At 37.0% G+C, this 26328-nt stretch overlaps 1 protein-coding gene across 6 annotated transcripts in view; it reads right to left on the reverse strand.

Annotated features, from left to right (window-relative positions):
- Positions 1–26058, reverse strand: part of CHST9 (carbohydrate sulfotransferase 9) — a 66820-nt gene extending 40762 nt beyond the window's left edge. The window contains exons 1-3 of one of the 6 annotated variants that reach the window (XM_081953066.1): positions 25970–25991; positions 10783–10904; positions 8978–9157 (exon numbers count right to left, since the gene is read on the reverse strand). In XM_081953066.1, coding sequence (XP_081809192.1) covers positions 8978–9077 — 100 coding nt within the window. In that variant the 5' untranslated portion in view covers positions 9078–9157; positions 10783–10904; positions 25970–25991. Of the gene's footprint in view, positions 1–8977; positions 9158–10782; positions 10905–25749; positions 25925–25969 lie in introns of those variants that run through there. The other 5 variants (XM_081953064.1, XM_081953065.1, XM_081953063.1 and 2 more) reach the window with 5 other exon arrangements.
- Between the last annotated feature and the right edge of the window lie 270 nt (positions 26059–26328).

The raw sequence follows: 26328 nt of genomic DNA on the forward strand, positions 1-26328 counted from the left end.
GAAAGTTTAGAAGTTAACAAGTTAAATGAACATGATCAGATATGAGCTACAACTTCTGGACTTCCGGTTCCGGCGGCTACGGCGACGGGCAAGGATTTTGCCCGCTCCCGCTCTTCGGTGGGCTTCCCCCGCCTTTGGGGGGGCACAGGACGCCCCGAAGAGGCGCCCTGCCGAAGGAGTGGCTCGCGGAAGGCTCTGGCACCGGCGGCGGCTAGTGGGGGCTTTTCCGCTTTGCTCCAGGCACCGGAGAGCAGTTATGGAGGACGCACCTGCGTCTCGCCCCATGCCGATCGGAGAACACAAAACTGAAGGAAGCAGCGGTGGTGCGGTGAGATGCTTCCTCTCTTCATCCCCTTACTTTTGAACTGATAGACTTTTCAGTAATTTTAAAAGTTAACCTTTCGGATTTACTCTTGGAGGAGCGGCTAGAGGGGAGGGGGATTCCCCCCCTTGGACAAGCGGCTTGTTAAAATTCTGCTCTCGCCCCCAGGGGAAGGAGGAGGGGGGAGAGCCAACTAATGATGCCTCACCCCAGCAAAAGTGTTTTTCATGGGACTTAGTTCCAGAACTTATTGATGACCTGAGAACTTTTTGAACTTTTAAAATTTTTCTTATGCCTCTGAGCCCAAAGCTGGCAGGGCAAGATAGCACACTTCTGTTGTCTTCATGAACTGTAAAACCTGACTCCACCTTTAAAATTCAGGCTTCCGGTCTTTGTCTCCGTGTCACCCAGAGGAATCTCTTGTGGATTGTTATTTTCTGAACTCTTTGGAGAAAAAACTTTCATCTATTGCTAGAGTGACTAAAGAAACTCCCACCTGTTTGGATCCTCTGCCTTCTGGACTCATCTGCCTGCTCTACTTCTCCAGCTGCCCATTTTCTACACTGACTGATCTCTTTGTTTTATAAACCATGTCTCCAAAAAGACCACCCCCGGGAAAACCTGGCTTTGCTACTTCTGCACCAACATCTGCAACATCCAGTCCTGCCACACAGTCAAAGATTACAGAACTGATGCAACCTAAGAGTACAGAGATGGATTTGCAACAAATACTCCAGCAACTCATACAGGGCCAGGAAGAAATTAAGAAACAATTAAAAGAAATGAAGGAAGAAATTAAAGAGAATCAAGCCCAAATTTATAAGAACTCACAGAGACTGGACCTTGTGGAGGGTGGGGTGGCGGAGGCGAGAGGGGGGGTAGAGGCTTTACAGAAGGGAAACAAAGAACTTGATATCCAACAAATGAAAACAGAGTTTGAGAGAATGTCCTTTTATCTTAGATTTCAAAATGTAATAGAAGCATATGGGGAAAATATAAGGGACATTATGACTAATATTCTAGCTGAATACATACGCAAAGATAAACAGCAGATGGAATGGGAGATAGATCTGGTCTATAGAGTGAATTCAGCATATGCCAGAACACACAATGTACCCAGGGAGGTTCATATTAAATTCCTTAGGAAAAGCATAAGAGATGAAATTCTGGGTGTACAAAGGGGGCAAACACTGACATATCATGACAGGGAAATAACCATCCTGAAGCAGATCCCCCAAAAAATTAGGGAGAAAAGGAAAAACTATTCGCAATTGGCGAATAAACTATACCAGAAGGGGGTGTGGTTTAGATGGTTGATGCCTGAAGGTATGCTGATATTCTGGGAGGAGACAAGAATCAGAATCAACACACCCATAGAGGCACAGGCCTTTATGGAAAAAAATAAAGTGAACCTAGAAAAAACAGAAGACACCACAATAGTTACACAGGACACGGGAGGGGCCGGAGCTCTGCCAGCGGGGGGTGAAGGGGCAACACCAAGAAAGCTCAGATCACAAAAATGAATAAGAAAACCACAATGTTATAAACAGACCGAAAGTAATAATGAAATTATATCTAGACTATATATCATAATTATATAAACTGATTGAAAACTATTTTTTCTAGAATTAATGTGCTGATTTTTTATGATTATGTATTAATGTTTTATATTTAGATGTATCCTATGAGTTTGGAGGGAGGGGGCATCTGCCACACTTGCAACTGCCAAAATTTGTAACCATTCCACTTACCCTTTTCCTCATAAATGTTTTAAAAAAACCAATAAAACTTTTTGGAAAAAAAAAAGATATGAGCTACAACTTCTATTATTGCCTACCTTGTGGAAGTAAAGGTAGTGAGATACAATTATTTCTTCATCCTTATTGCACCCACCAATAGTCACCCAGTGAGTATTTCTCGGTCCCTCCATGGTGGGAGCAATACCAAAGATCACCTCGAAGCTTGTCGTGAAGAATACGCTCCATATCTGGTGGACAAAGTCACTTAAATTCACTTTACTTTGGACTCCAGCTCTAAAGCAGAATCAACAGAGGTGGTGGGGTCTATGTCTTGCAAGATGACATGGGAAGAGTTTGAGGAAGGGGATAGGATCCTCTCACCTGCCAGTCGGGCCACTTGTGTATTAGATATATACCCTTTCTGCCTTATTAAGACTGTGTGGAAGGAGATTTATGATTAGGGTTCATAGTTAACTCCTTCTTGAAAGAGGGTGTGATCCCACTGACTCTTAAAGAGTTGGTGATATGACCCCTATTCAAAGAACTGTCACTCAACCCAACTAAGCAGAACACTTTTCATCCAGTTCAAAAATTCCTTTTTGAGGAGGATAGTGGTTGCATGGCAACATCAGAGGACCCTGGATGATTATCTAGATTCCTTTTGGTATGTTGGATTTAGGTCAGGATTTGGGACTGAGATAGAATTGATTGTGCTCATGGATGACCTCTGGTAGGAGCAGGATGGATGTAGTGCATCCTTGACCTCTTAGAGGTATTTGATATTATGGATCGTGGTATCATTCTAAGCCACTTGAAGAACTGGGGATGGGCAGCACTATATTCCGCCCCTTTTCTTACATGATCAGTTCCAGTTATTGTTGATAGGGGTGAAAACATCCAGCATATGGTTCCTACTTTGTGAGGTGTCTCAGGCTTGGTCTTCTCTCCTCCTATTTAGTATCTATTGAGTGATTTTGCATGTATTTTTTGTTTGGGTGTTTTTATTGTTTTTAATTGTCTTAATTGTTTTATAGTCTTAGAGCTATAAGCCACCCAGAGTCATTTGGCTGAGATGGGTGTTATAGAAATAGAATAAATAAATAAATAAGAATCAGATGTGCTAAATAGATCTCTAAACATATATAATACCCATTCTTTTACTTGCAGAAGTTTTTTTCCTCTTATTTCCAGTGAATATACTAGAACCTGGGTTTTCCTGCTCCTAGACCAGAACCTTAACCAATTTTGCCCATATTTACTGTTATTAAATTAATTTCATCATTTTGGATTAAATGGCAGTGACAACCCCCTAAATTGATAAATATATATGTATAAATAAATAAATAAGCATAAATGAATGCATTAGTTCCATAAACTATTTTTGTAGTCTCTTTAAGAAAAACCTATATGTGAGAGAACGAGCCAGACGTCGTGACGACACAACGTGCGGTCTCGATAGTCTGAGACTGCCGTTGATTCTTTTACCAGCTGCACGGTCCATATGGACCTAAACCGTCCCGGAGAGATGGTGACAGAGAGACAAATCCTTGCTGGTCTCAGGGACATCGCAAAGTCCCTGATTGACCCAAGGGAAGTTCTCCAAGCCGGCGGTAAACAGACAGCCCCCAGGCTGACAAAGTCGGAGATGGCTCCGGAAAGAAGGCAGTGAAAGTGAGTACAGCTGGTGAGATTTTTTTCTTTGAGAATGATTGCCCACAGAATTTTTAAAAAAAGATAAATTAGTCCTTTAAGCAAAAGAATAAAGCGGCGAAACTTATCTTTATTGGACTGCCTTAGAAAGTTTTTTTTCCTCTTCTATGTAACAGCGTTTTGTGTATTGAAGTGATTGGAATGCTTCCTGTTTCTCCTCTTAAGTGAATGAATTGATTTTTTCTCCTAATCTGTGCTACCTTTATTTTTTGGCTGATCTAAAACTTTTTTCACTTTAATAATCCTTCCTCTTACTGATTATTAAATTTTATTAAAGACACTTAGAGATTTTTGTTTTCCTTAAACTTGATACGAATAAGAGAAAGTTGAATCTGCCATTCGGAAGGCAAAACTTGGGTTTTTTTCTCTTTTTGAAACAAAGTATCCTTTGCCCTATTTTCTCTGAGTTTGTTGACATTGTAACTAGATGGTTTGCAGCTTGTCTGTAGAGACTGATACCGGCTCAAGGACACGAACTGTTTTCTTGCGGGTGTCTTTGTGGAATATTTTGGACAAGGGAAGGGAAAGAAAAGAAAAGATAGAACCTCATTTTGTTTTGAAAAAAATATCTTATGTTTAAGCAAATTTAAAACAAAAATATTTTATACATAAAAGAGATATTGAAGGTGAGAGTGGCAGTGGATTTTAAACTTTTTCTTTTCTTCTGGGTAATATGCATTCATATACAGATGAAAAAACCCTAAGCTACCAGGATTTTGGGGATGGAATTCTAAAGATTTTGGAATGATTTGAGAGGTTTGATAAGAGGTTAGATAGATTATTGTTTGGCTCAATAAAAGATTAAGGGACTGGAGCCTCAAAAATTAAAGAAGAGAGTGAAGATATAGAAGATAAAGACAAGATAACAGATGAACCTAATAATGGAACACCTATGAGTGAAAGTGGAAAGGAGGGAACATGGAAAAGTGAATCTGATTATTATTATATACTTGATGATCTGGAGCTCTACCCCCCCTCCCCATCAAGATATGGTTTTGATGATGGAATTAAGAAGAGAAACAGCTTTAGAAAGACATCGGATAATTAAAGACATGTCAATTTTAATACCAGTTGAAGGGCAACAAGACTATATGAGAGATCTTTCAAGCAAAAAAGTGCAGAGAGAAGTTTTTAAAAACTTTATAAAGAAGTTTATAAGAGAATTGTCACAACAACTGGCTACAGAGATAAGACAGTTTTGTTTCTGGAAAGACACAGGCTGATGATGAAGGTTGATAACTCAAAAACTTAGTTAACCTTTGGTGATTAATAAGTAGGATTTCTTAGACACTTTTATAATGTTTTCTTTAAAATGTTTATTTGTTAATTAATATCTCATTATGATAATAATAATGAAGTAATAATCTCAATTAGTAAAAATAATTTGGATATAAACTGTAAATTGTGACCTGGGGAAAATATTTACCAATTTCACTAATATATTTTTGTTTAGATTTTATTATAAAGATGAAATTTTTCTTGGGCACTTATAAACTTTACTAACAAACTTTTGCTTAGACTTTATTATAAAGATGTAATTTTCTTGGGTCGGTGGGGAGGAGATGTGATATAAATGACAAAAAAAATTCTGTTTTTTTTTCTTTAGATAACTATAATAACAATAAGAAAATGTTAATGGATAATGTTTAATGATTTTTATATGTCTTGGCATTGGTAAATGCAATTAGATTTAAGCCTCAGATAGTGAGTTGAAAAAAAAGGGAATATGCTATAAAAGGGTAATTATTGGAGGTTTATAGGAATAGCTAATGAATGCCAGTAGGCTGTTCTGTCTTTAAGTGCAAATGATTCTAGATAAAAGCATATTTAAATAATTATAGCTAAATGAGAATGATGGTACATTGATGGTAAAATACATAAAGATCTTCGATTTTAAAATGTAAATTAAAAATATGAAGGATGTATAGTAACGCACGAAATTCATTTGGAACCAATCGACATGCTTTCTACAAGATGTAATGAAGAATGTTTTTTTTTGTATTTTTGTTTAATTAAAATAATAAAAAAAATTCTAAAAAAAAAGAACAACCTATATGTAACAGGGAGTTCAATGGCATATTTTTCAAGCTAAAGTGAACTAAATTCTTTTTGGGAAAGTATTATAATTGAGGATACTTAAAAGAACCTTGGAACTCAAGCTGTAAATATATTTCATATTCTGGCTGACATAATACAATATATTATGTGCTGAGTGCTTCTGTACTAGAGACAAATTCCTTGTCAGTCTTGGCAAAATAAAGTTGTGCATGTCATGGTCAAATAGAGTTCAATTCAATTCAATTTGCAACTGATGTCAAATGACAATCAAATATACAATGCTGTCTATCTGACCAAGGGTTAAAAATAACATTTGTGGAAGTTCAAAATAATAAAAAAAGATCCCTGGTATTGATGGAGCATTTTGTGTTTGGTTGTTGTATGTATGGTTATTAATCGACTTATTTCAGAAAAAAAATCTTATTATACAATGTAAAGACTAAGTAACGTACCCTTCAGGACCATGATGGTTTCAATTTTCGGTTACCTTATATGGTAAAAACCAACCAACCAATTCAAACCTCTTCAGTATACTATAATTTGAATATACGGGTGTAAACATAATCCTGAGAACACTATAACAGAGAGAAAAGGCTTTTAACTATACGCATTGCATAACCAGTTATCATCAAGTTAATGATTTGATAATCTGCCTCCCTTTAAAAAAACTGAGTTAAAAAAATGCTTAACAATTTGCTAAAAATCTATTGCCTTTGAAAGGGTTGATCTGAAGTTGTGTCACTCCCAGCAAAAGTGTATGGTATATTATTTTAATCAGCTAGAAATATGGTAGACCCAAAGATGAACAGCTTCTTTTAGCGAAACTGCAAGGTGCAACAAACTTCTATTTACTGTTTGTCATTTAACCAGCTGCCATTATATTCACTGCTCAGGTAATAGGCACCATATGAATATATTTAAATTAAATACATAGGTAAGTTAGATGTATCATATTCAAAAAAAAAAAAAAGCGACAAACCTGCACTAACTAATCATTAGATATTGGCGCAAATATAACAGCATGTGGCAGTTGTCTATTGCATTGTCCTTTTATTGCTCAGAGCAAAACCTTTACTGGTTGAACAGTGCCCAGTTATTAGGATAAGAAGCAAATGTTTCCACTATTGAAACAGATAACTGAGACTATATGCAATTGTGAAGCTATTCCTATTTTTATTATATGAGGGCATCTTCTACACCAGTGGTCTCCAACTTGTCCAGCTTCGTGGACTAGCAGTGGTGGTGGTGGTGGCAGTTGAGAGGAGAGGGGATGGTTTCATATGTGTGCTCACTTCTTGTGCAAATGGGGCTTCATTAGTTTGTACTCTTGCCTGCTGCTTGCATGGTCTGGTTTCAAATGGACCACAGATTGGAGGTTGGAAACCCCTGATTTACTTAGAGATTAAATATATCTAAGTTGTTTAAACTATAAACTGTTATTTTAACTGAAGAAAGGGTAGGAAGGATCATAAGAAAGAAATATTGTGGTTCAGTATATTCCTAATATTTGGCAACAGTGAACAGTTGTTGTTGTTCAACGTAATTTTTTTTGCTACTAGGAGGTACAACTTAATGATTCTTACAAATACTTGAACTGGCAAAAACAAGTCACTTACTAAACACTACTTTTATTGAGATTTTTCCTGGTACACCCTTTAGTTTTTCATCCTGCTTCCATTTTAAAACTTTCTATTTCAGTTATGCAAAAGATATAGGTGATGTCTTCTTTCTAATTACACAGTTAATGATCATGTAATCCCAAAAACATTAATTAATCAAGAGATTTCATTTCAAATGACTTATTCAATTTGACTTCTTTGAAATTCAATTGTGTATGAATTCTTAGTTATAGATAATTAAACAGAGATACTTAATAATCATTTTAAATAATAATAAAAGGTCTCTACTGGCTTTCATCCTCTTTCTACTGCCATTTTGAGATAATGTACCAATAGCATCCCCTGCGTATTTGTGGTCAAAAGAGGGGCTTGCGCTCTTTCCATTATTTTGCTGATTTCAACCCACTCTGAATGGGCTGAAATGTGCATATTTCCTCCACTCTGAAAGTGACTTAAATTTCTGAACAGATTCTAGGTTGTTATTTAGATGTTCTCAAAGGTCTATGTTATTTAATATGAATTAATATATATTTAATCACATATGTACTCGCTGCAGACTTATGCTGAATGTATATACAATATGGATGTACATGTTTCTAAAAATCTCTATCATGAGATACAAGCCACCAAAACAGGAAATAAAGAGACACTTTAAAAACAACAAAAAGAATTATTATAGTGAATAAGTAAAGTATTCCATTCTGGAGATTAAGACTAGATTCAGCTCTTCCAGGTTTGATAACTATTGATTGGGTCTATTATTAATTATCTTTTATTTGATCAATGACACCATGTTATTTTTTTCCTGCAGAAGTTCAATATGTTTTCAGAATCTCCCAATAAAATGAGTTCATTTCATAATACACAGTATGGGGTGAGGAAGGGGGAGATTGATTATGCAAAGGTGGGAATTGATGGATAGCATCAGTTCATTCACTGATGTTGTTGATCTGAGTTTCTTTCGGCAAATTGCCCTGTTTAACTCCCACTGCAGCCTGTGACAAGTTTTTTTTTAAATGTCTGCTTTTAATTCAAAGGCAAAAAGATACCTTCGTGCACATAGCTACACAAATGCAACACCTATCTGCAGCTTCTTAAACCAAATGAGCCTTCTCCCAGGATGTGTAGCAATTGTGCAATCCCAGAATATATTGGATGTGCTTTATGGACACATAGCAATACTTGTGCTTAAAGGTCTTCATTCAATAAAATTCTTAAACATCTCTTGGTTGTAACCATTATCATTTTTGATGCAATCACTTTAGATGTCTCCCATTTTTCTTGGAATAGTTATTGTATTTTCAGTGATTCCTCCTCTTTTCTCTATTGATACATATTTTATTTCTAGAATATAGTTTAGCATTTTTTCTTACTAAAGGCAACTTTGTTGAAACTCCAGACTTTAAAAAAAAATAATACAGCCTCCCTCAGTGTCAAAACTAGATGCCTTTTTTCTCTGTGTGGAAGAAAATTGCAGATATTTGTAACTTAATTAAGAAAGTTCTTAATAACAGTATTATTTATTTTACCTGTACGTTGATCTTCAATGCAGGTTTGCAGATATGTGAAGACAATTAGACCTGCTACTCCAAACGCCAGTACATATAGATATATTAGTTTTAGATTCATGGCCCTACTTTTGAACAATTTCAGAAGAGGGCATAATTCACTTTTCAGAGATTCTGCATTTTTTTCCTCCTCTGGTTTTTCTAGAAAAATATGATATGAAAGATACAATAAAAACATTGATTTTATATTATTTTCCATTTCTCCTACAACTTTTATGCACAGACAATTATGTTTTAGTCACTTTCTGTAATCAACCTTAGAATTTAAAATACCTCTATGATTCCTATGTCAAGATTCACAAAGTAGGCAGGTGTTCTCATATTCATAGCAGTGTTAGGAAGCTTAACTTAAGGAACATAAGGTCAAAAGAAGCTGAATCAAAATACTCTACATCAGGGCTCCCCAAACTTAGCAACTTTAAGACATGTGGACTTCAACTCCCAGAATTCCACAAGTCTTAAAGTTGCCAAGTTTGAAGACCTCTGCTCTACATACTAATGAGTGATTGCTTAGATTTATGAACCAGGGAAGTATATTAATCTATAGTGCTCCAACACTTTCTATTGCTTGCTCAAGCATGCTTGGATGATATATAAAACAAAGGCAGATTTTTTAAAAAATGAATTATTTATCTTCATTTTTTAAATGTACCAAACAACAGCTTTGCACCCAACAACTTGCCATTTTGTAGAAATAGGTATTTCAAAGGAAAGGAAATTTGTTCCACTTCAATCACGTTTAATTTGCAGTACCACAAATGTTTTTTCACATACTTCCAATATCAACATACAGCCTGGAGGTAAGATAAAATGTTCACTAACTTCACATAGATCTATGTTAGTATTTTAAATGAAATCATTGTGACAATATTTATCAGATATATTGAAGGTAGAAAACGGGAACAAAGAGCTGTCATCTGAATCAGCAGAGAAAAACATATTCAGATGGGAATAAATGTAATGGAAAAGTGAGCAAAAAACTTCAATAAAGACTCTTCCATAAGTCAATAATTATTCAACCCTCTAGCTCCTTCTTTCTCCAACAATGAATTCTTATGGAAAAGTGAATTCTTTTTAATATTTAATATTTTTATTTTGGTCTGTAAAACAGTAGTAGGAAACTCATCTACATGAGGGTTTATGCTGAGGCCAGTAGCCTCAGTCAGTGATCTATTCCTTGTTCAATCTTTTCTCCTAGAAACTTTCCTATCCTCTTTCTTTTTTTATACCAAAACACACCTGCAGACACTGGCACAGCCTACTTTTTAGGATCCAACATGAGCACTGGTACCCATGTTTACTCATAGCACAATAAGAGATGTTTTGTGCACTCTGTGGAGCTCTCCATCAACATTACATCAAAAGATAGTTACTGGAAATATCAGAAGCTGGATAGCCATTTAGCACTCATATCAAGTAAAAAAATCATTTTATAGGCCTGTACAAATACAAACAAAACTAAAACACCTAATATATCACAATGACACGAACAAATCTGGTCCAGATGGTATCTCAGAGACCTCTTGTTTTGAAACCACTCTTCAAAGTCTGCCAATTTCTGCAATATTTTTTTATAAAGCAAGATACTATATAAGCAAACTAGGCATGTAAAACTTATTGCACTTATTTTACATTTTACAAATCCAATCAAAGACAGATTCCTAACAATGAAAATTCCATCCTGATCTACTTTGGTTATGTCATTATGTTATTTTCACACGTACCATTTAGTTGAAAGTAGTATCTTAAAAAAAAACCTCCGGTACCTGATTTTTTTGCCTGTGTCCTGTCTACCAGCTAGATTAAATAATCACTTTTTCCACAGGCTCGCTGTTTAGTTTTTCAAGGACTTATTTATGGACCTCTCTGATTGCATATGTAAGGTGTGCTGAACAGACAAATAACAGAATTTGCACTGTAAGGTTAATAAGATAGACTGCTAAACCAAACTCTTTTGGAGACAGGATGATGAATAAATATACTACGAGAGGAAGCTAATGCAAGTTATTCATTCTGAGCTATACCTTTATATATAAATCTAAAAATAACTCATATCAAAAGTTATACAGTGTACAGTATATATTAATCTATTTGCCAAGTTCACAGACACCAATTAAGGCAAACCTTAAAAGCCAGATTCTTACCAGTGGGTTTAAGTAAAACATGCTCAATCCGAAAGCATGCTAAAGAATAACCTTACTTGCAACTCAGAGCATCAGAAGGAAATTATTAATTTAAATTCCTTTCTTCTGACACTCAAAACACCGCAGGATGTTATAGCTGACAAAAATGCAATGTGAAAATGATCTGTAGGCTGCAAGAAAAACTAAGACTACAACATGGTTGCAATCCTAGCACATTATAATTCCCTCTGACTTTACTACAGAGGGAATATTAAACTGCTTAGTCCCTTCTGGAAGCAGAGTATAATAGTAATTATATTTAAAGAACTTTCTGGTAGATTAAGTTAAAAACAACAAAAATATAAAGAGAATATTTGAAAATAATCATTTCAAAGTATTTTACACTTTGTTTGACATCCTGATAAGAGAAATCTCTATTGAAACAGGCCTGTGAACAAGTTATAACATTATTGAGAATCAGTTGGTTAGGACTGCATGAGACAAATACAATCTACAAAAATATCAGCTTTACATCATTTTACTTTTGCACTTTATTAAGCAATGTATTATCAGGCCTGTCAACTCAATACAGTTTCCAATTGTTCATTCACACTTTCCCAGAGCCTTGAGATAATGTGGCTGAAATTTCACAATGAGGAGATCCCCCTCCCCCTGCAGTTTTATTTTAAAATTAAGGATGGGAGCGGAATCCTTCTGGGTATCAAACCAGTTTCAATCTCACCATTAAAAATTTCAAGTCCCAAAATTTTATCCAAAACAGCCAGTTTGAGCTAGTGATTAAGACACCAAGAGAGAAAGCAGGATATAGTGAATTCTGGTCCTAGCTTAGGTATGAGAGCTGGCTGGGTGGCTGGGCCAGTCACTGTCTCTCAGCGCATCCCACTTGACAGGATTGTTTTTGTGGGGAAAATAGGATGCGGAAGGAATATTAGGTATGTTTGCTACCTTGAGATATTTATAAAAATAAAAGTAAGAAAAAAATAAGTGCTTTGAGAAGTCTGAGAGTTCAGAAGAATAGAGATCGAAAGAGTTTGCCGCTTGGAAGCTTCTGAATACAATTTTCACTATTAAACACTTTCTAAATAATTTTTAAAAGACAGGAAAAAATTATATTCTGTCTTTTCTAGTAGCATGACATCAATAGATGGATTCCTGAGGCCCTGCAGATTAAAGAGTTGCAATTGCTGACATTTTACTTGCTGTCTGCTACTGATGTAAAGAATAAGTATCATTTAAATAAAAAAAATCAAATTAGAAATTGGTCAATAAATTAAGCATCAGTAAAGTGACACAGAAAAAAATGGCATGATAATTAAATGCTTCACATGAAATATATTACATATAAGAAATGGCAGCTAATTTTGCACAAAAAGTTATCACGTTCCATTTTAAGGATTTCTTGTCTGAAAAGTTCTGTGACAATTACCTAAATATCTAAAGAGGTTGTTAAAGATGATCTTTATTTTCTGTCTCTAAAACAGTTTCCCCCAACTTCTAGTCCCAAGGTATGCATAGAATTCATGCCATCCTTAACCATACTCTTTAGAATGATAGACATTATCCTTGACATAAGAGACCCTAAAGCTGGGAAATGCTAGGATGCTTGAGTAGATTTGTGAAGCAAAAGCAACATCAATGATGATCTTTGCCCTGACATTTTTTTTGGATTTTGAAGGAAATTGTTGTCAGCTAAATTTCACCCTTTATTTTAATGGCTTGTGAACTTTAATTTGCATTCACTTACATAATGGACAGGATATAAAAGAGTAAGCAATTAGTCCTGGATGGGCCTTTGGATTTAAAAAAAAAAACATTCTTGATTTTCTCCATACTGCATGGCAAACTTCTTTGAAAATTAAGAACAGTGTTACCCAAATATATTTCTACATCTTAGCCAATGTTTCATGAGATACAGAATAATGTTCAATGAGTCCTCGTGCAGAGAGGTTTTCTCTTCCAACTTCAATAGTAAAAATAGTTTGGAACAAATCAATAAAGCTGCCAAATGGTATATTTAAAAAAAGCCATGTAGCAACTACAATGTATAGAAAATAAACCATCTATTTTATTATTTGCTTCTTTTTTATATAGGATTGTTTTTCAGCATTTCAAAATAAGGTTTTACTAAAACATGCTGATCATTTTACTACTTTATTAATTTTCATTTTTAGAGCTAGTTTATGGCTTACTCTTCTCTTACTTCTTTGCAACTTTGCTAGTTTTTGATACTGTTCTCCAATTCTCTTGCCAAAATGGGCCACCATAAGAACAATATAGAGAGCATTATTTCCAGTATATGATATTCTTGACAGAACATTCGTTGGCAAGAAAGAGTCAGTGACACTTACGCATTTTCAGATCAACAAGCAAAAGTTTTGATTTAAGTAATTCAGATTTTACTACATACAGCTATTGTAAAATACAATGTCATTTTGGAACAGTGATGGACTTAGGGCAATTTCCATTTTAGAAATTTGGCAGTAATCCTAATTAAAATATGTGGTATTTGAAATTCTATTGTGCTAAATTTTAATTAAAAGTTGTACACTTCAGACTCAAACTATCTGCACATTAGATGCAGTTTTGCATCTGTTATTCTATATAAGATTTTAGCAAGTGTCATCTTGATTAATCTGAGCACTTAACACAATGATTTCTGATCTACAGCCTGTGCTTATAAGCCTCATTAAATCCATGACTATGACACCAAGATAGATCATTGCCTTCTGTGTCAAACATAGCAGGGGTTGACTTTTCTATTAGAGCAGTCTATAAGAATTCTTTTATGTCCTTAGCATCCTGCTTAGGAATAGACTAAAGTATATCATTTTTGTGCCACAAATCCTCAAATGTGTATCATCTCCAGTTCAATCAGTCAGGGATTCACCCTATGTATGAATACGAAATAGATAGAATTGGGATTTTCTAATTTTATTCTTTAGAGAATCATTAGGTTTCGATTATTTATTAAATCTATTTTAAGTATAAATTACAATTTCTACGTTTTTAACTTCAAAATGACAAGAAGCTGAAAGTTAGCTGTACAGACATGGTGGTTCCTGTGATGAAGACATGGATTTTGTATGCTGCAGGAAACACTTCTGTAGAAAACACTATTTTTTTTTTCTGAACAAGTGGACCAATAACCAATCACTTCATCTCAGGATAGTTTATCATTGACAAAATTCATTCAAAAATTCAGAATGCAAACAAACCAGAACTGGTTGCGGAAATTTTGAATAGTTTAGAGAACTGGTAAATACCATCTCTGACTAGCCCCGCCCCCATTTTTTCTGCCTCCTGAGCCCCAGCTGATCTGGAGGGAATGGGGATTTTGCAGTAACCTTCCCCTGCCATGCCTACCAAGCCAAGCCACACCCACAAAACCATCCCCACAGAATCGGTAGTAAACATTTTTGAATCCCACCACTAAAACAAACCCCTATATTTAAGGTATTATTATCATTATTGCTATTAAGCATACTGGTAGTCCTCAATTTATGACCATAAACATTGACCCCAAAATTTCTGTTCTTAAGTGAGTTTTGCCCATTCTACAACCTTTGTTACCACAGTTGTTAAGAGAATCACTGCAGTTGTTAAGTTAGTAACATGATTGTTAAGTGAATCTGACTTCCCCATCGACTTTACTTTTCAAAAGGCCACCAATGACCATCAGAAGTATGAGTCAGTTGCCAAGTGCCTGAATTTTGATCACGTGAGTGTGAAAATGCTGCAGTGATCATATGAAAAATGGCCGTTATTCATTTTTTCTAGTGCTGTTGTAACTTCGGACAGTCATTAAACAAAATGTTTAAATTGAGAAGTACCTATATTAAGCATACAGAAAATTAAGAACAGCTTACCCAAAGCATGAGAATCTTTGAAATTTGTCCTCCTTATTTTCCCACACAATCTCATTAAAGAATACTGGCTATTTAGATAATATGTATGAGTTGAAATATTCAATGCAGAAAGAAAGGCTTTCTATTAACACTTTAATACACAGGAAAAAAATACTGTGTTATTAACATTGTTAATATTGATACACTTTGATTTAGCCTATAACCTTTGGCACAATGTAAAACCAATAGAGCAGAAAGTAGTATGGAGACAAACTCTAAAAGTCACCAGCTAAGACAATAATTTTCATTTAATTGAGGCAATTATAGGCAAACTTAGTTTAGCTAAAACAAATGGTTTTACAAAACAGAAAAAGTACCAATGTTATGCATGCTTCTGCAAACATTCTCATTTGTGATCAGTGGAGCTTATTTCTAAGCAATTATGCACACAATTGCAGTGCAAAGATTAGGTATCACATGTTTCTTTTTATTCTGTGAAATGCATTGGTCTGGTAACAACAAAAGTGATCATTTTTGCAGCCCCAAGAGAATAGCAAAAAAATAATGCTTTGAAGCAGAGAACTGAAATGAAATTTTAAAAGCTTCAGGGTGGTCTTTTATTCATTTAAATAATTGTACCAACGTTCAATCTATGTGCGTTATTGTTAACTTCCAAATTCCATACCTTACAACCAGAAAACTAATTGTCAGTCAATAATATCAGAATAGAAAAAATATATTTTGAAGCAGAACATTTAGTAAAGGATCAGACAAGGGCCAATAACATAGTGTAAATCTATCTCAATGCAAGTGCCATATCAAATGAGATTTTAATTCTTGGAAAGAAAATCATAAGTGACATGATCATTTTTCACGTGAACAACTGTTGTAGCATCCCCATGGTCATGTGCTCAAAATTCAGACACTTGGCAACTGACTCATTTTTATGAGGCTTACAGTGTCCTGGGCTCATATGATCACTTTTATAACTTTCTGACAAGCAAATTCATTTGGGAGGCCAGATTCACTTAACAACTCTGATGTTAACTTAACAATTTAGTGATTCACTTAACTACTGTGGCAAAAAGATTGTAAAATGGAGCAAAAGTCACTTAACAAACACAATACAATACAATAGTAGAGTTGGAAGGGACCTTGGAGGTCTTCTAGTCCAACCCCCTGCCTAGGCAGGAAACCCTATACCGTTTCAGACAGATGGCTATCCAACATCTTCTTAAAGACTTCCAGTGTTGGGGCATTCACAACTTCTGGAGGCAAGCTGTTCCACTGATTAATTGTTCTAACTGTCAGGAAGTTTCTCCTCAGTTCTAAGTTGCTTCTCTCCTTGATTAGTTTCCACCCATTGCTTCTTGTTCTACCTCAGGTGCCTTGGAGAACAGTTTGATTCCCTCTTCTTTGTGGCAACCCCTGATATTGGAACAATGCTATCATGTCTCCCCTAGTCCTTCTTTCTCTTAAGCTAGACATACCCAGTTCCTGCAACCGTTCTTATGTTTTAGTCTCCCGTTCCCTAATCATCTTTGTTGCTCTTCTCTGCACTCTTTCTAGAGTCTCCACATCTTTTTTACATTGTGGCGACCAGAACTGAATGCAGTATTCCAAGTGTGGCCTTACCAAGGCATTATAAAGTGGCATTAACACTTCACATGATCTTGATTCTATCCCTCTGTTGATGCAGCCTAGGACTGTGTTGGCTTTTTTGGCAGCTCCTGCACACTGCTGGCTCATATTTAAATGGTTGTCCACTAGGACTCCAAGATCCCTTTCACAGTTACTACTGCTGAGCAAGGTATCATCTATACTGTACCTGTGCATTCCGTTTTTGTTGCCTATGTCGCACTTAGCAACAGAAATTTTGAGCTCAATTAGGGTCATAAATTGAAGACTACATATACAATAAGCTATTTTGAAAACCTTAAATATATACAGGAAGAATATTTAGATCAATATTTAGATGAATTTTAATAGCATAAAATTCCTTTTAGATCTATTTAGCAATTTCTATTAAAGAACTAACAATAAAGATACTCCATAAATGAATCAGACATAAATAGTTCCTAGATTCTTCTTATGAGGTTATAATTGAATTAGTGTGTATTAGTCTCTCTGATGGTAATTTTCGTTTAGTTATTTTCCTTTAGACTGAAATCATTGCAGAGCAGCATTTAATACTGAATGCCGGTGTTATTTTAGTATTCACTTTCCACAAGAAAAACAAAATGTTATAATAAACTACAAACTACTTTTGTTCAAAGTTTCCAAACATCAACATTTAAGACAGTGAGCACTTTTATAAGACTTTATTTATTTATTTATCAACCTACAGAGGTGGAATTCTGCCAGATCACACCTATTCGGGAGAACAAGTTGTTTCCTTCCAAGTAGTTGGAGAACCGGTTGTTGGAAGAAATCTCACTTCGTTTTTTTCCACTTTACAGTAATCATGTAAGGAAGACAGGAAGGAAACATTCTGGTGTTGTTTCTAGCCTAATCTTTATTGTCCTGTTAACAGAAATGGACTCTCCCGTTAACTCTATTACATTGTAGCAGCTGAGGCAAAGCGCCCATTGACGTAAGTGATGTTGAGTTGGCCATGCATGCGCGCACTGGCCAGCTGAATTCACCCTTTTTAAAAGCCATTTTCGCCCTCCCCAGGCTCCAGAGGCTTTATAGGAGCCTGGGGAGGGCAAAAAGAGCCTCTCCCGCCTCCCCAGAGGCCCTCCAGAAGCTTCATGAGCCTCCCTGAAACCTCCGGAGCGCAAAAAACCAGCCCTACGGGCAAACTGGAAGTTTGGGAATGGACTTCCTGTTTGCTCTGAGGGTCATTTTGACTGCTCCGAAGGCTTCAGGGAAGCCTCCTGAAGGTCCCTGAAGCCTTCGGAGTGCTTAAAACGACCCTCCGAGCAAACCAGAAGTGACTTCCTGTTTGCTCAGAGAGTGGTTTTGACTGCTCCCGATGTTTCAGTGAACCCTCTTGAAGGTTCCTGAAGCCTTCGGAGCGCTCAAAACGACCCTCCAAGAAAACCGGAAGTGACTTCATAAATGAATCAGACATAAAGGGTCCCTGAAGCCTCCAGAGGGCTTCCAGGGGGGCGGGGAGGCTGTTTTCACCCTCCCCATCTCCTATAAAGCCTCTGGAGCCTGGGGAGGGCAAAGAAAGCATGCAAAAATGGGGGGGTCGCGCCTGTAGTGTGCGCATGCGCACTGGGGGGGGTCGCACATTCATTATGGGTGCGGCATGCCTGTACATGACCCCCCTGCGCTCCCCCCACTTATGGCATGCGAGCCAAAAAAGGATCTCCATTGTTGCTATAGACCATATCGGTCATGAAAGTGTCTCTAAATTACATAATAGGATTAAAGCTTCACGTTTAAAAAATAGTAAGTAAAAGCTAACAGGAAGATAAGATCTTGAACGTGAACTATACTGGGAAACAATAACTAGAACAGACCTAATCCCTACCATTAAAAAAACTATCACTACATTCTAGGCTAGGGTCAGTTGATAAAAAAATCATTTTTATAGCTTTATCAAATTATACAGGATTTGGAGCCTTATGGACCTTAGAGAGATGCTGTTCCACAGGGCAAACACAGCTGAATGAATGAATGGATCATATGTCCCACATGATGTCATTGCTTGACAGCTGGGACCCAGAACACACCAATTCACCAAGACCTTATTTATTAGTAAAAACAAGAGGAGAAGTATGACCTCATAGTAACCATGCCATAATCTAAGCCTTTCTCATGACAACATCCTGAATTACAGTTGGTGACCAACGCACCCGATCAGGAAACTGGTCAAACCTGTAACTACACACATATTTTTAATCTTCCTGCCAAATTAAAATTTTTGTTTTAGTTCCTTGAATGCCATGAATAGAAGGCTGTGATATGTGCTATGAAGCTCATGGGCACATTATAGTTCTTTGGCTAAAATAGGAAGTAAGGTTGTGCTTTTGCTCCAGTTACTGCATTCCCATTTATCTGGGATGCTGCTCTGGCTTAAATTTGCCTTTTTTAATGAGCAGCTGGATGGACTTCCATACAAAACATGGGTTCTAAGAATACTTTGGGGTGCAATGTAGAGCAAAGAAACCTTCTGAATACAGATGCTTCAGAAAGATCTTGGTAGTCACTAATAGACTACTGATGTGACAAAGATACATTGTTTACTTCTGGGCTATGCTTTTTGCACATTTTTACTTTCAAAAATGTTTAGTCCTGATGTACTTCTGAGCCTTCAAAAATCCTAAATCCCTCTCCATATTTTATATCAGAGCTGAACAACCTAGAGTCAAGCTACATTTTAAAATTTGTAGCTGGGTTCAAACCCCAAAACGATAGTTCCAAACACTTTAAAACAATAATGCAATGTCTCAAGTGGTCCCTGGTTTTGATCTATAGGAAGTTAAAATCTACCCCTCTCCCGGAAAATGAAATATTTTAGGAAATATTAAAAAGGCAGAATATTTCCCCTAAAAAGAGAAGTAGAAACTCAGAGAGGCAGAAACTTAGCTCCCCCACCTTTGTTAATGTGTCATTAAGGCCTGAGCCAGTCTATTCTACATAACAAAGATCTAGCCCCTTCAGGGAGAGTCATTTCATTGCCCTTCACTGCACACCCACCAAGTTTCAACCAAATGTAGCACACAGACAACAAACAAAGCTAGCTATGGCCTGTGACAGCAACCAATCAGGATACTTTTCCTGTGCCCCAGGAAGTTCAAAGCCCAGAGAGGGCATAAAACCCAGGGACTTTCAGCATCTCTTCCCTTTTCACCCAGTAGCTCCAGGCCATGTGATCCTGTCCTCAATCAAACCATCTTTCCAAACAGCCTCCATGTTTTCTGTGTTTTTCCCCACTTGGAACTGAACCCAGATAGCCATTTCATCCAACAGATCTTTTACTTAAGGCCAAATTTACTATAGAATAGAATAGAATTCTTTATTGGCCAAGTGCGATTGGACATACAAGGAATTTTTCTTTGGTGAAGACGCTCTCAGTGTACATCAAAAGACAAGATATATTATGTATCTTACATATCTATTGTGTAAGAAATCACTTGCTATGTTTTCCCATTCCCATTTTTATTTACTCAAATTGCTGCCTGCTGGAAAATGTGCAAAGAAACATGGGGAGAAGCTCATGTCTACAAAATTGGTACCATATAATGAAAAGGTTAAGATTCTGCAGGAAACAAAAACAAGCCTGCTAACTGCTCCTTTTATTGTTATTTTTAAACAGACATCCAGAATAGTCTCTCTTACAATTTAGATGTATTCTGCCAAAAGCAAAAAATAAAAAAGTGGCTATATACATATTCAGAAGCAACTCTTAAACATAAAATACCAAATTATTAATTACTGACAGCATTTTAAAGCAATGTCATTAACTGATTTTAAAGTAACTTATTTAATAATTTGAATTGTTTGAATTCCTATTGACTGCGTCAACATGTCACACACCCAGAAACAGCATTGTTTGTTTATGGTGTCTTCAAGTCGGCCTTGATTCCTGGTATCTGCTTGGACATGTCCCTGTGATTTTCTTGGCAAGATTTTTTAGGTGGCTTGCCATTACCTGCTTCCTAGCTGAAAATGACTAGTTCAAGGTCACCTAGTTGGTTTCAGATCGAAGGTGGGACTACATCCCATGGCCTCCAGGTCCCCAGTGACCTAATCAATATACAAAATTGGTTCTCTTAAAATTATGAGAAAATTGAAGACCCTTTTTTTAGATAAAACTAATAAGAAGGAATTTGATAACAAACAATGTAATTTAAAAAAAGACAACCTTTTTGGAGTTTTTTGTTATTCAAATGTTAAATGTTTTACTGAAGTAAACAAATACTGAAGTATTTGGAATCTGTTTTGCTACAATTTCATTTCTCTTTGTTCCTCTAATTTAATATATCTTAATGTAAAGTCTTTTTGTCATCTTTGCAATTTGTTAGGCAATGATGGTGGGTTGGAGGAATCGGATAAGAAAAATAAGGCAGATTGGATAAGACCAGGAGATAAAGGTCTTGTCTCCTGTTCTTTTCTCTCTCTCTTTCTTTAGATTAAAACCAACAATACATGAATGATTTTCCTCCCTCCCAATCTGCTTCAGAAAATAGTCTTCTCAATGGAAGAAGATTTAGGTTGACCACATGTTCAGTTCCATTGATCAATTCATCCAATCCTGAACAAATGGAATTAGGGAGCAGACAGTCTAGTCTGCAGTCAGAACAGAACACCCTAATTTGCCTTCTTCACTAGTAACATGTGTAATATTTAAACAATGCTATTTACATTTCTTTTCACAAGTGAACCCCAACTACTTTCCACTTTATAACTGGAAAAATACCTGCTTAGCTTACAAGAAGCTCATAATAAGCTTTTTTAAATGTTTAAGTGCAGCAGATGTCAGTAAAATTTAAGATACCTATAATTGTTCTCTTTGTTATATGATTTTTTGGGATTTCAGCTATAGAAGAAAGCTTTAGTCTAATTTACACTCTTGGAATATAAACTCTTTCCCACAAGGTTTCTTATGGCATGTTCAAACAAAACATGAGAGGAAGTGGAACATGTTCACATTCGAGTTTTATATCCAATATCCTTCTCTGCTCTATGCACATCTCCCTTATAAGGAGTCTTCATATATCCAGCTGAATTCATAAAACATGGGTTTCTGCTCTTAAAACTCAGGAGTAGTGCAAATAGGGATCAAAGCACTGACCTTGAATGAGAGGGAAAAGAAACCTTTTACATTACTAATTTAAAATTCTGTGATGAATTAAGACAGGCTTTAAATCAGCACAATAATGTCTGGATAATACTATAATTCACCAGGGCAGAAATCTTTAGTGTCGGAAAGAGACTCTGGTAGACGTTCTATTAGGGAGGAGCTGTGGTGGTGAAGTAGATAGAATGCTGTAATACAGGCGAACTCTGCCCACAGTCAGGAGTTTGAATCTGACTGGCTCAAGGTTTCCATTCTTCAAGGTCAGTAACATGACGACCCTGATTGTGTGTGTGTGTGTGTGTGTGTGTGTGTGTGTGTGTGTGAAATATGCAGATATTTGTAAACTGTTCAGAGAGTGTAATCCTAGAATACCACACAGTCCTTAGGATAATTTCAAAATGCCTTGTGCAAGAAATAGATCCAAATCTCTGTAATGCATGTCTCTTTATTGCAATCAGCACTGGATGACAGAGAAATGAAATGACAAGAAACAGAAGCATTAGTGAGGGAGAAATGCTATTTTGTTATATTTATTAAAATGTATACAATAATAAATACCGATGGGGATTCTCAGTTATCCAGGTCATGGTTGTTAAAAAGGTGCTATTTTTTTTCCAATCAGCAACTGAACTTTCTTTTTCTTTTTTAATTGAAGACATTTAACTTTTCCTCCAAGAAGCTTCTTCATCTCTAATTGACTGGTAGGGAAAGCAGGATTTATACTCTTTTCAATCAGCCAGTCATTAACACTTTGAGACATTGAAACCACCTGGGGGTTAATCTGTGTCTTCAGAGTACTTGAAACAGAGTGCAGATGAGTATGAACTGCCTTGAGATTTCTAAAAGGAGACCTCTAACTTCTGCTTCATTGTAAGCAGAAGATAAGCAGTTTCAAGGATTGCATTGTAAACAGGAGATAAGTGGGGGGAGGGACCACACCACCTATCTCCTGTTAACAATGTAGTCCTTTCAGCAGTCCCAAGCCAGTTCCACACTGGTTTGCAGTCTTGATTCATGTACTCTTGAGGACACAGATTAATCCCAAGATATTGTCAACAACTACAGTGTTGAAAAGAGTTGGGTGAAGAATGTTATTTTAATAAACAATAACCATAGGAGATTCTTTATTCCAAATTAACTTTATTTATTTTATTGTGCCGGCTATCCCTTAACCTTTAACACAAATCCATGATCCATTGAGACTGGAAACTATAGAAAATACTTTGTAAGAATAGATTGTTGAATTGCACTTTTGCTAAACTATAAATTAACAAGACAAAAACAAGTACTAAATCCAAGTACCTGGGCAAGAGTAGTTAACCAGACAAAGAACCTCTCCAGTCACACTTCCCCACACCCACAAATTGGTTGCCCAAACCACCCAAATTTTTTTTGACATCAGGAAGGAAATTAAGATCGACCTTTTGAGAGTCTCACACTACAACCAGCACATACATACCACTTACTATAGGACCAGTTCTATAAAACAAAATCTATGTACCCCAATTTCTCTATAGTTACCTTCAAACCTCTAGCTTTGGGGAATAAACATATACCCTCCTTTCCACCAGCATTATGCCTTGAGTTTTATTTGCTTGCAATATCTGGTTCAGAAAAGGGATCCAGAAATTCTTTTAACAGAGTATAAATCCTTCCTTCCCCATCAGTTAGTTAGAAATGAAGAAGCTCTTCAGAGGTGAAGTGAAATGTGTTCAAGAAAAGTGTAGTTGCCATTTGTGTGCATATGTGTGGGGGGAGCACCTCTGGGATATACAATCATAATTTTTTCAAGTCATCAAAGTTTTGTGACATTCATATTTCTGTTGCATTACACTACTAAAGTATCATTCTGAAAGTAATTTTCAGGCAAATCTGAAGTCCAAGGATAATTTATAAACGGGTTCTACTGAGATCAGCCAAATTATCTACAGAGTATAGAAGAATATAAAAGAAACAAAAATTAAAGACAGTGTCAAACAACTGGATTATAATATGTTTAAAAATAATTTACTTTTACACAGAATGTAAATATTTCAATTCCTCAAGAAAGGTTTTTTCCAGTTTCTATCTTTACATGGTGGGCAATATTTACAATGAAGCAAAGGGATTACTTTTATGACTATCTAGTTTTAATCCTGTTTAATACCATTTGTTGCATAAAAACCTTTCTGGAAAATTGTCAAAGTGATAATTCCACAAAAATATTTCATTTAGCTCAAATATCTACAAGTGGGTACCTTCCAATTTCTCTGTCAATAACCTCCTGGTCACTAATGGTATCATGGGAAAGTCCTACTTTAGGGGAAACTATTCTAAACTTTGTTTCATTTCTCACAATTTTTATATTCCCAACTGAAATTCTTGGTACACACATAATAGAAAAACAAACTATGTTGGAAAGCACCCACTATAAATGCATTAAAAGCCATTAAGTCACCAAAAGTCATATATATATATATATGCTGGTTTTGTTGTATTCGGGTCTTTTCCCGTGTAAGGTTGAGATTGTCTTTGCAAAGACAATCTCAACCTTACACGGGAAAAGACCCGAATACAACAAAACCAGCATACCTACACCCGTGAAAATCTACGAAAACATATATATATATATATATATATATATATATATATATATGTATGTATGTATGTATGTATGTATGTATGTATGTATGTATGTATGTATGTATGTATGTATGTATGTATGTATGTATGTATGCATGCATGCATGCATGCATGCATGCATGATGTAAGTATGTATGTATGTGTGTGTGTTACAATAGTGTTGAATTGGCTCCACAAGTAATGCTTTTGGCAAGCTTTTGCAATTGCAGAGTAGGGAGACAGCAATACAGTGTCAAGGGACCTCATGGGAAAGTTTGGTCAATAACAGTGAACCCAACATTTCTTAATATTCAAAATTTCACGGGGAAAAAGAGAATTTATTTAGCGGGTTTCCAGCATTTAAAACGCTTTGCTGACATTGCTCAAGCAAGTCAGGTAATCCTATAAAGTCATTCAAAGTTATTATTATCATAATGCTGTCCTATGACAGAGTTGGGGGTGGAGTGGTGGGCTCAGAAGTGCAATCTCGAATTATAGCCCCTGGTTCCTTCTCAAAGGAACCTGGGTCAAGCCGCGGGTCCAACACTTGAAGTGCAAAATCGAGGGAGGAAAGGTAGCAACATAACATTCAAAAAGATAGAATTAAAAAAAAGAAGAATTAACGTGAGACAGAGTGAGAGTCGGTTTGGTGTAATGGTTAAGACACCAGAAAACCATGAGTTCTAAAATTGGTGTATTAACCATTAAGCCAGGGATCCCCAAACTTGGCAACTTTAAGACTTGTGGACTTTAACTCCCAGCTGTAGAATTCTGAGAGTTAAAGTCCACAAGTCTTAAAGTTGCCAAGTTTGGGGACCCCTGCATTAAGCAGACTAAGCATGTGCTGAAGACACCAGGCCCAAGGGGGCACCAAAAAGGAAAACAACAACAACCCAATGAAGATTTGTACAGTATATACAAAGGAGGAGAACCAAGATTTGTCAGTGCTTACGGCATCAGTGAGCGTTAATCCGCCACTGACTCCTAGGATTGCCTGGAGAACAAAAGCCACTTTGGGCCAGGCACTCTCTCTCAGCCCGAGAGAGTTGGCAATGGCAAAACGACTTTTGAAACCTTGCCAAGAAAACTCCAAGGACTTGTCCTGGCAGCCTCCCGGTACCAAAAAGCGGACTATTAAAGCAAAACAAACAAAACTGTAGGTAAAAGTGGAGAAGAGGGACGGGCATTGCCATGCCTGAGCAGAGCAGAGGGAAGCGAAGCGAGTCTGTTTAGAAAGGCGATCCGCATTGCCAACAAGTTCCCGAAAATGCCCACCGCCTATCCTGAGCAGCCGCTGTCCCCCAAGTCCTTCAAGAGCCCCCATTCCCCACATGGACGGGTTCTTGGCAAGCGAGTTGGCCAAGCCCAAGCAGCCACCAGGGTTACCTCATCCTAGGAGCAGTTCAGCCGGAGGTCGTGCCAGGTCTCACACGCCCCAGCAGCCGCCCCGCGCTTCCTTCGCAGAGGGGGGGGGGGCGCAGCGGAGGCTCCCACCACCCGATCAGGAAAGAGGTTCTGTGGCTGAGCGCTGGCCTCCCGCGGCGAAATGAGACAAGGTGGAACTGCCCAGCCCGCGGAGCCCCGCCTCGCGAACTTCTCGACCTACCCGCGAGCCAGGCAGCCCCGGCCCTTTCCTTTCCCCGAAGTGGTGATGGGTTGCCCCGCCCGCTCGGCAAGCTGCTACCTTTCAGGAGTTTTCGGGCTGGCTCGCGAGGAAACTGAGTCCTCCGCGCGAGAAAGTTCTCCGCATCACACGCTGTCTTCTTCCCGGGCCTGACCCTCCTCCTCCCCCCACCCTTAAAAAAAAGGCTGGCGGAAATAGGGTAGAGTTTCTAAGTTTGCAGGCTGAAGCAAAGAAGTTGTGCAGGGCACCATTGCCTTCCCTGCCCGATCAGTTGAAAGGAGGTAATACCAGACCAGCTTCGGGTGTCTCCACTGCATTCTCAGACCTTAGGTTATCATGGC

The sequence above is a fragment of the Natrix helvetica genome (genome assembly GCF_964273705.1).
Source record: "Natrix helvetica genome assembly, chromosome: 4".
Classification (NCBI taxonomy): Eukaryota; Metazoa; Chordata; class Lepidosauria; order Squamata; family Natricidae; genus Natrix; species Natrix helvetica.